The sequence below is a fragment of the Sinocyclocheilus anshuiensis genome, unplaced genomic scaffold, assembly GCF_001515605.1.
Source record: "Sinocyclocheilus anshuiensis isolate Anshui unplaced genomic scaffold, SAMN03320099.WGS_v1.1 scaffold1980, whole genome shotgun sequence".
NCBI classification, from domain to species: Eukaryota; Metazoa; Chordata; class Actinopteri; order Cypriniformes; family Cyprinidae; genus Sinocyclocheilus; species Sinocyclocheilus anshuiensis.
This window is the reverse complement of record NW_015557235.1, coordinates 44062-60342: the sequence shown is the minus strand read 5'-3', so window position 1 is coordinate 60342 and position 16281 is coordinate 44062. Positions and strand designations below refer to the sequence as shown.

At 39.3% G+C, this 16281-nt stretch overlaps 2 protein-coding genes across 2 annotated transcripts in view; both read right to left on the bottom strand.

Annotated features, from left to right (window-relative positions):
- Positions 1-1741: 1741 nt before the first annotated feature.
- Positions 1742-6702, bottom strand: LOC107679003 (sodium- and chloride-dependent GABA transporter 2-like). The gene is made up of 14 exons (XM_016474405.1): positions 6564-6702; positions 6329-6463; positions 5781-5921; positions 5591-5678; positions 5230-5362; positions 4925-5059; positions 4244-4347; positions 3917-4041; positions 3659-3771; positions 3089-3226; positions 2578-2680; positions 2378-2478; positions 2044-2214; positions 1742-1882 (listed from the first exon to the last, which is right to left on the bottom strand). Exons 1-14 carry the CDS (start codon positions 6700-6702, stop codon positions 1742-1744), a joined length of 1767 nt encoding a protein of 588 aa, XP_016329891.1.
- Positions 6703-9512: 2810 nt separating this feature from the next.
- The window catches only part of vwa7 (von Willebrand factor A domain containing 7), a 16786-nt gene continuing 10017 nt past the window's right edge, over positions 9513-16281 (bottom strand). Inside the window, exons 9-17 of the mRNA XM_016474416.1 lie at positions 13597-13713; positions 13112-13318; positions 12032-12158; positions 11440-11592; positions 11264-11356; positions 10872-11149; positions 10657-10793; positions 10321-10480; positions 9513-10141 (exon numbers count right to left, since the gene is read on the bottom strand). Of these exons, the coding sequence (XP_016329902.1) occupies positions 9557-10141; positions 10321-10480; positions 10657-10793; positions 10872-11149; positions 11264-11356; positions 11440-11592; positions 12032-12158; positions 13112-13318; positions 13597-13713 (1857 nt within the window). The 3' untranslated portion in view covers positions 9513-9556. The remainder of the gene's footprint in view (positions 10142-10320; positions 10481-10656; positions 10794-10871; positions 11150-11263; positions 11357-11439; positions 11593-12031; positions 12159-13111; positions 13319-13596; positions 13714-16281) is intronic.

Below are 16281 nucleotides of genomic sequence, written 5' to 3'. Positions count from 1 at the left end.
TACTAAGGGTTTTTGGAAGTGTAAGCTATTCTTGAAGCTTGCTGTTCTAAATTAAAGAATTTGAATGATGACTGGTGATCTTTTATATGTTAATGACATTAATTAGAAGTCGTTTACAAGGCAGAGAGCTGAAACCATTCAGTTGCGTGCAAGTTCAAGATAATTTGCGATTCATAGATTTCACATCTGAAGAGAGAGGCGTATGTGCGTTTTCTGTGCGTAGCCTACTGCGTACGTTCATTATGAATTAAACGCAAATTTGAGAGATGATCATAAGATCAAATTTAAGATGGATTCTGCGCAACATTTTAGAAATGAGGCCCCACAAGTGTACAAGAAACTGAGGAACAAGACACAAGATAAGAACTAAGACTAAGATCAAGAACTAACTATAGCTCCAAATGGACAAAACCTGACAATGAACAGGAAACAAGGAACAATAAGGGCCAAATACACGAAGGCTAATATATATAGATTAGGGCTGTCAGTTTAACGTGTTAACTTAATTAATTAGTTATGAAAAAATAACGCGATTAAAGTATTTTAAGGCAGTTAATGAACTGGCCCCGTCGCCAGATCTGTACGTCATCTTACATTTCATACAGTTGACTGTTGACAAATATGATGCAGGGCAACAACTCCATAAATGCAGTTATGCCACAAAATTCAAGATTTTGGGGCAAAAAATGGCTAGTTTTTGTCTCATATTTATATAATATAATAAGCCGCACGAGCAGGGAGAGCAGTATTACACAAGTGCTGTTTTTGTCATGAAGAACACGAGTGCAAATGAGATTTTATACCACAGTTCAGTAAATAAGAAGGTAATATTGTGTTATATTTTAAACACAATATTGTGTTTTTGTTCAATTTTGCAAACGAAAATATTACCTATAAAGCCACAGCAGAATTGTTGTGTCTTTGAGCAACACAGCAGTTTAGTTTCTGAATGAATCCGCGTTTTGAACGAATCGTGTGAACCAGTGATTCAAATGGCCCATTCATAGAGAGAGCCGTTTACTTCATTCCTGAATGAATCAGCTGTTTGAACGAATCGATTCATAAAGACATTTACCGCCAACTGCTGGTAGTTTTAGTTTCTTCTTTAGAGTATCATTTCATTTATTAAAAAATAAACACATTCTGTCATCATTTACTCACCCTCATGTTGTTTCAAACCTGAATGACTTACTTTCTTTTGCACAACATAAAATAAGTTATTTTGAAGGCTGTTGGTATCTAAGCTGTTGGTTACCAGTGAATTTCATTGCATGAAAAAAAATACTGAGATGTTTCTCAAATTATCTTCTTTTATGTTCCATACTTTATGTTAGGCCGCTGTAGCCTAAACATTTAACACAATAATAGCTTTAAATTATATTTTGGGGGTATTTTCACAACCAAATTTAGTTTGAGATTAATTCGATTAATGAATCGCAGCACCCTGTAATTAATTAGATTAAAAAGTTTAATCAACTGACAGCCCTAATATAGATATATGTACTCTAAAATACTTCCTGATGAGATGCAGAAATATTCTAACAAATGTTTTGGTAGTGTGAAACAACGTGTCTGGTTTATGGATGTCCTCTGACTCTGTGTTGAGCAAATAGGATTACTAGTTGTTGGCAGAGATAAATGAATTAATTTTGGGCCTTGTTTCTGCAGGTTAAATATCCTTCATGACTATTTACTCAAATAGTAATGAAAATATTGACTACAAAATATATATTTTTTTCTTTTAGAGTCCATTTTCATCTTCATCTATGTTTGCCCTAACTAAATCTTCCATCTCTGCAGTGAAAGTAGTTTCCTTCATTTCAGCTCTTTGTTTACAGGTGAGAGGAAGCTCTGGATCAGGACTACACAGGTGACGCCAACGCTGTCGAGACACACAAACACGGGAAAACAACAGTGAGTTAGTACTAAAACTTGAAAGTGAACTAGACATATTCTCTTGGTTAATTGTGTAGATTAGCATTTACTGTTTCTTGCCTTGTTTATCTTATAAAATGCCAGGGATAAACATGTTTTCCTCCTGACCTGTTTCAGACTCCCTTTCCCAGCAAACAGTTGACCCAGCGCCCATCCAGGCACCAGTACGATGGAGGACAGGGCCAGTAACCAGCCTAGTGCATACGCCCAGTCTGGGTACACATACCAGCGGTTAAAAGTGAGGGGTGCATACTCCACCATAGAACAGACAAAAGACACCTGAGAATGGACAGAAGAGAAAGAGAAACAGTGAAAAAGGATGCAACAGAAAAAAGATAGCAAGAACTGAGTTCAACACTATGGGTAAGAAATGCCTCAGATATTCACAAATATTATAAATTATAGGACAAAACAGGCCCAATCAGAATGCAGAGACACTCACCACAGATACGAGAGGAGTCAGGTATTTCCAGCACAGCATGAATATGTAGTTGGGCCGTGACTTTGTCATGTCTTCAATGATGTCAAACATTCTCTCAGCCCCTGTGGTGTGCAGAAGATTTAGCTTCACTGGCTTTCCAGCATTGACAATGTATTCTGTTGGCTTTATCATGTTATGGTGTTAGCTTGTGTGCGACTCACCAAAAATCCAACCCATGACCAGAGTCTCAAACACAGACAGGAACAGTACACAGGCTCCATTACAGGCATAGTAGTCAAACAACTGGAATACATACATCCCCCCCTGCAAGTCACAATACAACATTACAACCAGGGCCAGATTAAGGTATTGTGGCGGTAATAATATAAAACACAAATTAAAGAAATAAAATTGCACAGGCTCTCAGTCTTACAGCTCTCCATGGGAATTTTTAGAAGTTTAAATTGGCTATTTATTATCTTCAATTTAAACATGATAACAAAAATGTTTTTGAAAATTGGCCTTTAACATTAGGCCTTTATAGGTTCAGTTTATTTTTTGGGTTTGTTAATTAATTAATTGGTTTACTGTTCATTTTAACATTATGCCTTTATATTGTAGGCTCAGTTCATTTTTTAGTGTGATAACTCATTTTAGATACTTTATTAATCCCAGAGGGAAATTCAAATTTAGTTCATTTTACTCTCCTCGCACTAAACAGTTTCTTCTGACCTCTGTAACCATGATGAATTGGCCCAAGAAGCAAGTGAGACAGAAGAGCAGTATGAAGATTTCTCGCCGTCCTTCTCTGCGCAGAATCATGGGGAACAGGTCCATCACTGACGTTGTGACAGCTTCCATTGCAACAAACTTCAAAGGGAAAGTCATATGTATGGAACAACATGAGGGTGAGTAAATGATAACAGAATTTTCATTGTTGGGTGAACTATCGCTTCAACACACTGAACGCTGGTTTTCCAACTAACACCAAAAGATCCCAAGTGAATTTGGAGCTGCTGTTGTATCTATACTCCATAAGCATGAAAATACTCTAAATAAAATGTTTGCAGTTCATGTACCCTGCTTTTTTCTTTAGTCTAATCTTTTTGGTCAATGCTGTACACATATTTAATTTTATAACAAAACTATAAATATTCAGTGTAAATATAATTTTAGTTATACATATAAATGTTAAATCTAAATTTTAAACTTTTTAAATTTTGATTAATTTTGTATTGTTAAAGCATTTTGTAGCGATTTGCATTTCAAGTTGTTACCACGTATTAGTCAGTTTTAGCTCACCTGTGTATCTAGCCCCAGCAAAATAATCATGATGAAGAAACAAACAGCCCACAACTGAGGAAGAGGCATCATAGCTACTGCCTGTGGATAAGCTATGAATGCTAGTCCTGGCCCTGTCAGAGACAGTTCGAGATCAGATTTTGAGCAGTACGTATTATTAGTCATAACTTGAATACAGTATCTGTTTGCAGTATTTCATTAAGCTTTCAGTACTCTTATAATAAATACATCCAGTGTTTTCATAAAATGTAGCATTACCTGATTCTGCCACCTCTGCAATGGGGATGCCCTGCTCTTGGGCCATGAAGCCCAATACTGAGAACACAGCAAAGCCAGCCACCAAACTCGTGCAACTGTTCAGAACGCAAAGCCACAAGCTGTCCCTGATAGACATAGAGTAGTTTATAAAAACACACACAAACAACGTCATTCATTGTCTAGCATTTGCTGGCTGAAAATCACATGCAGTATACATTTCAAGAATTTCATTTAGCTAATACAACATAACAAATAGTTAATTTGTTCAATTGTTTACCCATTTATATTCTTATTCTTAGTCATTTTATGGAAAGCATCAATACTAACCTGTAGCAGTTGTTGTTGTATTTATTGTAGCTGGCTAAAACAGTGAGAGTGCCAACAGACACACTGTAGGAAAATAAGATCTGAGCTCCGGCCTCCAACCAAACCTACACACCCACAGCAATTTAAATATAATAATAGTATAAATGTGTTGCTAGTTACAGAAAAAAACACACTTTATAATGTTAAAATGTAGTGATATGTTAAAAATGTTAAAAGGGTCATATGATGTTGCCAAAAAGAACATTATTTTGTGTATTTGGTGTAATGAAATGTGTTTATGTGGTTTAAGGTTAAAAAAACACATTATTTTCCACATACTGTACATTATTATTTCTTCACTATGCCCCGCGTTTCTGAAACGCGTCGATTTTTACAAAGCTCATCGGTCTGAAAAGCGAGGTGTGCTCTGATTGGCCAGCTATCCAGTGCATTGTGATTGGCTGAATACCTTAAGCATGTGACGGAAATGTTACGCCCCTTACCATACTGTGATGGAGCGACGAAACAAAAAACTTTAGGGATCTTATCTATGCACGAACAGCTTGTAACACTCCAAAGAGAAAGGAAAATTTGAAATTGCATCATATGGCCCCTTTAAATAATAATGTGATCTAGTCATTAGTTTTAGGCTATATGTGGTTGTAAGGTCACATTGGGGTAGAGGGCAGATGCTGGGTTTACCTGCGGGTCAAAGAGACGGGCCGGTTCAGGGTACAGGTAAAACACAACCCCCTGCAGAGCTCCAGGAAGAGTCAACCCACGAATCAGCAACACAAGCAGCATCACATAAGGAAATGTAGCTGTGAAATACACCACCTACAGGCACAATTGCAATATTAAATTACTGCCAAAAATCGTTTTTTTATCGTCCTTCTGCCACATAGACGAAAGCAATGTGACAAAACACTACTTTCTTACCAATAAATAGAACTAATTGATTTTTTTCCCAGAAAGTAGTAAATACAAATAGTGACATTTTTGCACACCTTGCCTGTAGATTTGACTCCTTTCCAGATGCAGAAATAACATATGACCCACATTGCAATAAGACACAGAAGAATCTCCCAGTTGATCCTACCGATCTCCTCAATACCTCCAGAGAGAGAGAGCACTCTGCGTCTGTAATGAGAGAATCAGAAACAATATGCTTTTGTTTTTGGTAGCGCTTTATTTTGATAGTCCACTTTAGACATTCTACTAACTCTAAGTAACTACGTGTCAACTACCAGTCATTAGAGTATTGGTAGACTGTCTGCTAAATATCTGCTAACACTGTATTTTGATGGTCCCCCAAAAGATATCGTTCACAATGTTCTTGCAAAAGTCTGTATCACTGTAATTATTTACTCCCAGAACTCAGTAGCTGCAGGTGTTGAATTAATCAGCGTTGTTCGGTTGAGGGTCAAATTCTTTGCAGCAAGATTTACACAGTCATCTAAGAAAAAGAAAAAGAAAAGTGGGAAATTAAGATTTGATATTCAGAAGATGGCAGCAGACAGGTTTAATATTATGTTTATTTATTTATTTAGATCATCACCTGTGTTCCAGGTGTTGTCACAACTGGCCCACGGAAGTTGGGAGCTAAAAGAGGAGATGAGGTAGAAAAGCGACCAAGACAGAATGACGATGTAATACATGCAACTGTACAGAAGAATCAGTTGTCCTGCATAGCCAATACCTGACAAAAGCAAACAGATACAATGACTAGAAGAGAATCAAAACAAGATTTAAAGGATGATTTACCCAGTTTAAATGAATGCTGGTTTCTTTTACACTGCACTTTGAGTTTTGTGTCTTTCTACTGATTATTTATTAAACCAGATGGTTTCTTCCATCAGTCTTTTTCTACTGAAACATACATTCATATTTTTACATGAAAACAAGATTGTTCATTATAACAATTAATATTGTTAATTTAACAAAGATTAAAAGGGAAAAGGAAATAGCTGATATAAAGAGAAAAAAAATGCCACTTCGACATATGTATAAAACTGCATGAAAAAAGTGCAATGCAAAAAGATTAAAGAAATGTAATTAAACATTTTTTAAAGATATTTTATAAAGAGACGTTTTTATAACTCTCACCCTCAGCAAGTGGACAGAGCCGATGCCAACATGTAATGCCCCCTTCCTGTGTGTACTGTCCCATAGCGGTCTCTAGCAGGAACAGAGGCACCCCACAGGTAACCACAAACACCAGGTAGGGTATCAGGAATGCCCCTGAGTACACACCAGTGCAAAAACACATAATTTAAATATCACTGACATAATGCTAAGGGAGTAAGTGTATTGTATATTTAGGTTGCAGCTGGTTTCATACCTCCTCCATACTTGTAGCAGAGGTAAGGAAACCTCCACACGTTACCCAGTCCAATCACATTCCCTGCCACAGCCAGAAGAAACTCTGCTTTACTGCCCCAGTGCCCTCTCTCCTCTATTTGTCCTTCTATTCTGTCCATTCCACACAGTTTTCACACGTTTCCATTGATGTCCAGACTGCACTAATTCTGCAGTAGTGGTTGATGTACTGCATTCTGGTTAGTTTTCTGGTTAACATTAGTTTATTCAAATGTGTCAAGCGATTTATTGACAGATCCTCCCCAGCTGAACTTACAACCACAGTTAAATTTTTTAAGAAACAGAAAAGACAGGTAGGCAAAATCAGTAAAGAATGCAAAGTGACTGGTTTTAAAACAAGGTTTGATTAAACAGTATGTAAAACCTAAAAAGCCTCCAGTCTAGGAAGACATTCAATGCAGCAGATTTGTGCTTCCAATTAACATTAAACCTAGAAAAACATTTGGTAACGCTTTAGATTACAACCCGCAAAGAACTACGTAAGTATACTGAATTTACGGTGTACGTTTCTGTAATTATAGTGTACCTATAAAGAACGTACGTGTAGGTATAAGGGAACAATATGTTTGGGTAATAAGGGGGTAACAACCAGATATGCAACCTGCAAAAAACTGCATAAGTAAACTGAAGTTACAGCGTAACGTTTTTGTAATTCTAGGCATGGGCCGGTATGAGATTTTGACGGCATGATAACCTTAAGCAAAAATATCACGGTTTGACGCTATCACAGTATTGTCATAGCTAGTTATTTTTAAATGATTGGGTAAAAAAAAAAAACTTTTTTCTGCTGAACACAACATATTTTGTTTTTGAGCAACATACAGAATATTAGGAACAGTAGAATTTGTTTATTTTTTCTTTGATTTGTTTCCTAAAAAAAAGAAAAATAAAGACTGACATCTTTATGTAACCTAAATCTGTAATTAGTTATTTAATTTTAGCTATATAATTCAGATGCATATCATTGATTTACTTCCAATAGTTCGTGCATCATGAACAGTGAGTGATCTGCCTGCTACAGTATTTTTCTCTTTGCTGTCGGTCTTCAGCGTCTCTGGCCTGTGTTAACGGGTATTTACAGACTTCATATTTTCACATACATGACATTTTGGAAAATGATTGCATTGCAATGCAGTTTGTGCAAGTCCAGAACAGAGACGAGTTGCAATAAGACAAAAAACGGCCGGTTGCCGATCGCATAAGTTCCAGGGGAAGCTCCTTAAAAGTTCGGCCATCCTACACACACGTGACTGACCGCTCGCTCTCACCAACAGGAGGAGGGTCGTGTTACTCGCTACACTGCACTCGACCTGAGGAATTCCTACACTTTCAGTGAGTTTTTGAGGATACATGAAAAACTGCGCATACCGCAGGAACGGTATAACGGAAAATATTAGTGGTTTTGAAACCAGATCGCGGTATACCGTGAAACCGGTAATCGGCCTATAGTGTACCTATTCAGTACCTCCGTGTAGGTATAAGGGAATAATATGCAAAGTTTAGGGAATAAATGGGTAACAAATCATTTATTCTATATATAACACATTCTATTTTTAATGGATGGACATGATGGAGATTACTGAACAACAAAACTGGACATCTAGTGAAATGAGTTGAGTTTCTATTATGATTTATAATTCACGAGTCTACTTAACTTATGAAAGCTTATTCATAGATTTCAGCAACTTCACACCAGCAACTTCTCAACACCACTATCACCAAATAACTTTGCATGATATACGATCAAGGTTCAATGCAGCTTAAAACAAGCTTGCGCCTTTCCAGCTGTTCGCAGAAAAAATACATGATACAACATTTGAATTTAACATCTGTGGGCTGTAAATTAAAGTGGTGCTTTGTTCCCCCCTTGTTCCATGTAGTTGCAGGGTAAATACAACGTTTTCTACTGTCAACATATAATGTTTGACAGTAGAAAACGAAACTAAAGAGACAGAACAACAACAACAAAATAGCGGAGATTGCAACAACAACAGACGCTCACATTGACAAGTGCTTGTGAGCGAGAGGGTATGAGACAGCTCAGTTTTGGTTTAAAAGAGTTCAAAAATATTTGTTATCGGCCATGACTTATAGGAGAATATAGAGCATACACTGGACATGGATGAAGCTTTCAAGAGCGCATGTGTCGACCGCCCGCGTTTGCGCACAACATCAAATGGAGTATACTTTGAAAGGCTATGCATTCAACTGTACGCATACGCTAGCGTACATGTACAAAAACGAAGTATACTTAGGGCTTTAATTTTATAAAGCTACGAGAATACTTTTTGTGTGCAAAGAAAACAAAAAATAACCACACGAAAGTTCTCGAATTTTATCCAAAATATCTTAAATGGGTCCTATTATGCTTTTTCACTTTTTCAACTTTAGCTAAGACACGCTAGCTTTCCCAAGGCAGTGGTTACAATCATCTGGGTTTAAATCGCACTCAAATTGATTTGATTTTGACGCAATATTTTCACTGAAGCTTGCAGTGGTAAGGGGCATGACCTTTCCCGACCAGGCGCCGAGTGGTGCCAATCACAACACACACTGGCCCAGCTAACCAATCACAGCACATTTCGTATTTCAGAAGGCGGGCCTTCATTTGATACAGGAGCTATTCGAGCCGTTCATGCCAGACTGGGGAGAGAGGTGTTGTAATAATATAAAATATGTGAAAAATAATGTGTTTTTCGAACAACCTAGTATGAGAGCCTGTTCTAGTACACCCCCAAAACAAAATCAAGACTTTGTAAAAGAGCATAATGGGACCCCTTTAATTTTTGTTCCGAAGAAGAACAAAGGTCTTACGGGTTTGGAACAACATGAGGGTGAGTAATTAATGACAGAATTTTGATTTTTGGGTGAACTATCCCTTTAAGCATGCTAGGTACAAAAGACTAATAATATGTGTCCACACAGAGTTGCATAATAAGAGTAACTCAACAAATTTCATTTGTGGTCATAGATAAAGCTCAATGTTAAGTGGCCCCACAACATGAGAACTAGCCATGAAGTAGATTCCCCACTGTGCGCCCTGTTCTTTTCTCGTAAAGCCCTTTCCTGACTGGCTTTGAGATAACAGTGTCTCATATTTCCCGCTCTATCCCACAGCACTATCTCTGCATGAGGGGCACAGCAGCCTGAGGAATAACGCATCATTATGGGTTTCCCCTTAGTCCATTCACTGATGTTCACTGGATGATCCCCCTTCAATAACTGGACTCCGTCCAGCCTTTGTTCAGATTCTGTTCCAAAGTGCTGTTCTGAGGTGTCCTTTTGTGGCTGTAGCAATGGAAGATGGACTCCTCCTGTGGTCTCTTCATGAAGCTGTGGGAAATGTTCTTCACGCCTCTGTATAGACACTTCGGACAGAATGAGAGTGCCTTCTCCTTGTGCCAGCTGTATGGATGCCAGTCCAGAGTGACCTCTGTCTTTTGCTACAAATGAGACTTTCCATCTGCTCTGAGAGCACAGAGAGGGGCAGGAGGACTCCACGTGCAGGGAAGAACATGCCGGAGGCATTTTGTCAGGCTCCTGGAATTGTTACATGACCACGTTTAAACATTTATAATGTCTTATTCACATAATGAGACAGTAAACCCATAAACTGAGTCACACTTAAAACTGTGTCCACCGACACAGTTCTGGTGTGGGCTCCCACACACACACACACACACACACACACACACAGCGACATATATGATGGTTCTTACCTCTAGTATCACTGCCAGATGTACCACAGCATAATTTGAGTCTGGTAAGTCTTCTGCCTGAACAGTCAGAGTCAGAGTGATGGCTGTCCCTGCCTGGGCAGTATGAGGAGTTCTTAGTTCAACCTCCCTCTTCACAGAGCCCCTTGCACTGATAAACAGCCTAAAAATGGAATAAAAACAGTGACATAGTATCTAACCCTTCTGGCTGAAATATAAAAGTGTATCAATCTTTAACTGATAAACGTTCAGTCGTTGGGCAGACCTGTTTTATATACAATTAGTAGGACTAAATGCTGGTGTATTTGTGTCATTTAGCTTTCCTTTAACCGTTCTCACCTTTGTTGGTCTGGGTGGGAGAGATACCCATGGTCATCTTTTGCTGAAAGTCTGAAGTGACGGCTGGGGCCATGATTAAAAATCTCAAAAAGCACAGTTGAGCTGTGACCTGGGAGAAGCTGTGGAGCTGAATGCACCTAGGGATGAAGGGCACTTTTCATTTTGCTGTTTTACAATTTGCCAGCACATTATTTTTGAATTTATTCCATTTATACCTGTATCTGTACATGTGTCGGTTGAATCATCTCAGTGGAAACTCTTTCGAGCAAGTTTCCCCTTCTATCCTTTCCAGAGAGACGCATGCTGAATGGCATCATGGGAACTGAGTCCATGTACCCCACTAGCTCCTCTTCAGACCAATGAGAAGACGTGGAGTTTAGTAATACCTTCTGCAGGCTCTCCCCATTTGGCCCCAACAGGGTGACGTGACTGAATGAGGCCTCCTCATTGGGTGACATGCCTGTTACTGCAACCACTAAAAACACTGGGACTCCTATGAAGAAATGTGATGGTAAGAACTCACATAATCATTTGACGTGTATAGACAGTAAAAAATACAAAATGAATTTAGCATTACACAAATGGCTCAGAGAACAATGAGAAAGACCTGCTATAGGGCTGCCCTCCATTTTCCTCAGTCCTGGATGTGTCTCATTGGCTTCTCTTGCAAAATAGTACAGGAAGTCCAAGCTGCTATCACCTAGAGGGTTAAACACATGACTGTAACAGTTTTATTACTAACGTAATCATATCAAGACTGGGTGCTTTTGCAAGCATCTTTACCTAGTACGTTGAATGTCTTTGGCCCAATGGTTTTGACTGTAAGCTGCCATATACCTATCTCTAGTGGAGGCAGCAGGATTATTCTATTTAGACCCTTAGACGAGTCTAGCACTGCCAGAGGACAGTCAGTACCAGGAAGTGATTGTTGAACACCTGAGAAATAAAGATAGATTCTTACAAAATTAGGAAATCTACAATGTACAGTAAGTGATTCACCATGGGGAGACTGTAACGTGAAGTGCCACAATTGCTCAAAAAGGTATGAGACAGTACGGAGATATACAGTAGGTGATACAGTGAAAGCAGAGACAGAATAAAGTGTTTGTTAAATGCATTAACAGTTGTGAGTCAGGCAGTTAAGGGATGTTTCTGTCTCTTTTATGACGTTAGAGAAGGACTATGCTGTTTGGAGTTACAAAGATCATTCCACCACCAAAGTACATAAAGATTTGGACATTTTTGTATGGTTATTAAGGTTGTGACACACCAAGCGGACATCAAAGAACTAGTGGTGAGGAAAGCCGACTGTGTTGTGCTTAGGTACGTGGATGGACTATATGCTTAAAAGTTCTTTAAGTGTAAGTATGGGCACCTGAGGGACTGACAAGCTCACAAAGTGTAAGCTGACCAGTGATGTGCAGCATCACTTTTGTCACAGCTTTGTCCACTCTGAAGGAGTTTGATGAATCTGATTCACTCTCTGCATGAAGCAGAGTCACCTATTTAGAGAAAGAAACATGGTTATGCAGAATCCTGCAGTCACAATCCTGACAAGACTGTATTTAAATGATTAGTTCACTTCCAGAATAAAAATGTCCTGCTAATTTACTCATCCCAATGTCATCCAAGATGTTCATGCCTTTCATTCTTCAGTCAAAAAGAAATGAAAGTTTTTGAGGAAAACATTGCAGGATTTTCTCCATATAGTGGACTTCAATTCAGCTTCAAAGGTCTCTACATGATTCTAGCCGAGGCATAAAGGTCTTATCTAGCGAAACGACAAATGCTCATCTTGCACTAGGTTGATCTCACGCATTATGTAATCACGTTGGAAAGGTCACGCGTGGCGTAGGTGGAAGTGCCGAGTACCCAGTGTTGACAAATCGACCATGCAAAGAAAGTTGAACGCCCTTTACAAAAAAAGGTAAAACAATGATGTCGGACGATTTTGAAGTTGGAGGAGAAAATGAGATGGACTTTTTCGCCTTACCCTACCTTTTTGAAGCAAAGTACACAGACGAAGAACTAACCACGCGTGACCTTTCCAACGTGAATACATAATGCGTGAAGCTGCGCATGCGCATCGCAGAGCTAGGGCAAGATGAGCATTTGTGGTTAAGAATGATACACATTTTAATTTTTTTTAGAAAACGACCAATCGCTTCGCTAAATAAGACAATTATTCTTCGGCTGGGATCGTGTAGAGCCCTTTGAAGCTGCATTGAAACTGCAGTTTGGACCTTCAACCCGTTGATCCCAATTGAAGTCCATTATAAGCAGAAAACTTTTGCATGTTTTCCTCAAAAACCTTAATTTATTTTTGACTGAAGAAAGAAAGACATGAACATCTTTGGTGAGTACATTATCAGTCAATTTTTATTCTGGAAGTGAACTAATCCTTTAATTCTTAAAACAGGTCTTTTGGTCCTCTTGTATTTCCAGTTGACTCTACCTTGCTGGAGGTGGTGGTGTCTTCTACAATGGCTGACACATTGCGGATGTCTGTTTTTGTAGGGAAGATAGTCATTCCTCCAGACAAAGAAGAAAGAGAGGAATACAGAGAGAATCTACCAGGAGGTAAAGATTCTCTTCTTTTCCTTGTTCTCATACCTTTTCCTCTTCCCGTGTGGCTTAGATCTTCAGTGAGCAAAAAGTTGACCTAGCACGTACCAAGATTAGATGCATGAAAACAATGCCTCTGTTCCAAAACCTTAAGTTGCTTTGCCTATATACTGTAGGCAACAGCTTTCTGAAATAGCATCATAGCTGAAATGGAACATCATAAGTGACTGATCTGGAATATGCATCACATTTATAGCTCTCTGCCTAGGAGAGTCAATAGAGTTTGATGTTAGCATGCTGCTAAGCTACCAACACAACACCCTAATTATTGAATGTTAATTCAACACACAAAAACAGTGTGTATTTGTGGTTTACCTTTGTTTGCTTCTCCAGTATGAGAGCCTGGACTGCACTCTGCAGATGATGGTCTTTAGGAGAAGCGTCTGTGAATACAAATATCTCTGACAGCGGAGGGCTATGGGTCAGAGCCAACTGCCCCACAGACACATTCACACACATAAGACACACAGATAGAGACACACTTAGAATGTACATCACTGTAATTAGTAGAATTTATTTATCTCAACCATATGTGTTCCATGCCATTTAAACCCATGACAATGATATTGCTAGCACTATGGTCTACCACTTGAGCTAAAGCATATTAAAAATGTGTTATCTGTAGTAGCACCATTGGACCATAAAATTTAGGGCAAATTACTTAATTTGAAAAGGTTAGTGCTGTGTAGTGTTCATTATATTTTTCCAGGCCCAGTTTACTAGACATAAGCTGTGTCTCAATTAGGGGCTGCATCCTTTGAAGGCTGCATTTGAAGTCTCTTTCAAATGTGGCCTTAAAATGTGTCCTTTTTTTTCTTGGGTCATGAAAGATACAACAAATGGATCCTTCACTGCTGTGGAGGAAATTGTAAATGTAATCATTTTAAATGATTCATAAATGTAGTTGATGGCTAACACGTTCTTTCCTTGCGACAGGCCTAACCTTTAAGTACACTTTAGGGAACAGAAATGTCCTAACCTTGAGCAGTTTTAAACATGAACAAAACATCTTTCTGGAAATACTAATAATGATACGTGATTTGAGGAAACCAGCTGAAGTAATCAGTAACCAAGTGATAGTGTTCAAATGAGGCGAGACGTCGTCCAACTCAGTGTGAGACTTGATTAGGCGTCGGGTAGCTGTAATTCTTTACTGAATTGTATTAGGTCTGGTTCTCCAGTGCGGTCAGAGCTATCGCAGTTTGCGGTCAGAAGTCACCTGAGGATAATTTTGGTGTCAGGAGATACAGTTTGACTTAAGTCAGGTGCATAGGGAAATTTCTACTACAATTTTGGCGAGTCATTCAGACAGGAGCCCTGGGAGCTAAATCTTCTTCATTCTTTACTCTCATTGCCTGGATTGACTGGCAGGTCCCCGGATGGAGGGACCATTCCTTCACAGGCTAAAAGGACTTATGGTAGGACAAACTCCATATATTTCCTTTCAAATGCTTCTAAATTAAATACATAAATTGATATTTGGTTTCTGTTAAGTCAAATATTTGAAGAAAACTCTAAAAACATTTAAAAAGATGTTTTCCATTATCTGTTGAGGGCAGTGATTATGGTTGAATTCAACTAAGGTGTTATTTTCACTTTCTGGGTTGTTGTGATTGACTGCTCCCAGTTGTCAATAAAACCTTGTTTCCGCAAAGAGCAACTTGTCATGTATGCTGGGAACTAGAAGTGCTAAAGATTCTAATCTCATATGATCACAGATGAGGCAGTGACAGAGGTGGACGACTAAAGACCTGTGCTCTGGGTGGGACAGTAACATTTTAAGTTAGTGTTAGTGTTAATGATCCTGTGTTGGACCTGTGTACACCCAGTAGGGCAGTGATAGTGAATAGATCAGGGATCCTCAAATCTCGCAATCCACTTTCCTGCATAGTTTAGCTCTATCCCTAATCAAGGGATAATTATATTCATTACATTCATTATATTCGGGAGAGGTATACAGCAAATATTAGTACTACAACTTTCTCTTTGCTTGAATAAGACCTAAATTCAGATTCAGTCTGTTTTATCCTTAATTTGAATCAAGAGAGAATTGTTGAAAAAGTTAAATAAGTTCAATAGATCAATATTGTTAGGGTTATGTTTAGTTTTTGTCCTGTTTTCATTGTGTTTTCAGTTTATCTGTTCCCCTGTGACCTAGTTTTACTTTGGCTCCTAATTGTAATTTCGTTCACCTGTGTTTGATTAATTAACTCATTAGTTCTTTTGTTTGCTCCCCTTCAAATGCTCTCAGTTCTCCCCTTAGCCTTTGTCCGTTCTACTTTAAGTTTCGTGGTGTGTCTCTTGTGTTTTTGCAATTCACATGTATTAAATCAGTTTATTAGAATTACCCATTTGCTTTCGTCTGCCTTCCTGGTACACATCCGTAACAGAAGAACGGACCTAAACGATGACTGCAGCTGAGGACGCGCTGTGGGGACCCATTTGCTTTCGTCTGCCTTACTGGTACACATCCGTAACAGAAGAACGGACCTAAACGATGACTGCAGCTGAGGACGCGCTGTGGGGTTTGCGGCAAGGCGGTCGGAGGTTGGAGCGATATGTGGAGGGTTTCCTCGAGCTCTCCAACCAGGTGAGTTGGCACGACGCCGCTGTAGGTGCGTGCTTCCTGCTGGGGTTGGATGACGAAATAATCCGCTGCAATCTCCCAACGGGTGATTTTCCTTTGATCGAGCTGATTAATCTCGTACTATTCCTAAATAGCTCTGATATGGAAGTTGAGGAAGTAATGAGACTTCCCAAGCCTCGTCATCCAACTCCCGCAGGAATGCGCCGCGTCTCCCCAGCTCACCCCACGCCGAGAACCTCCACATACCACTCCAACGGCTCTTACCGCCTGCCTAACCCCAAATCCCCCGTGGTCCTCCGAAGCTCCACCGGAGCCTTCTGCCCAGGAAGGGCTCCGGTTCCCAAGTATAGCCCAGGGAGGGCTCCGGTTTCCCCGTTAAGCCCAGGGAGGGCTCCTGTTTCCCCGTTAAGCCC

Coding starts and splice junctions, on each gene's coding strand:
- LOC107679003 (XM_016474405.1), bottom strand. CDS start 6,702: ATGGACAGAATAGAAGGACAAATAGAGGAGAGAGGGCACTGGGGCAGT. Junction 5,922..6,328: donor GCTCTGTCCACTTGCTGAGG/GTGAGAGTTATA, acceptor TGCTTTTGTCAG/GTATTGGCTATGCAGGACAA. Junction 5,363..5,590: donor GCAGCTACTGAGTTCTGGGA/GTAAATAATTAC, acceptor CTCTCATTACAG/ACGCAGAGTGCTCTCTCTCT.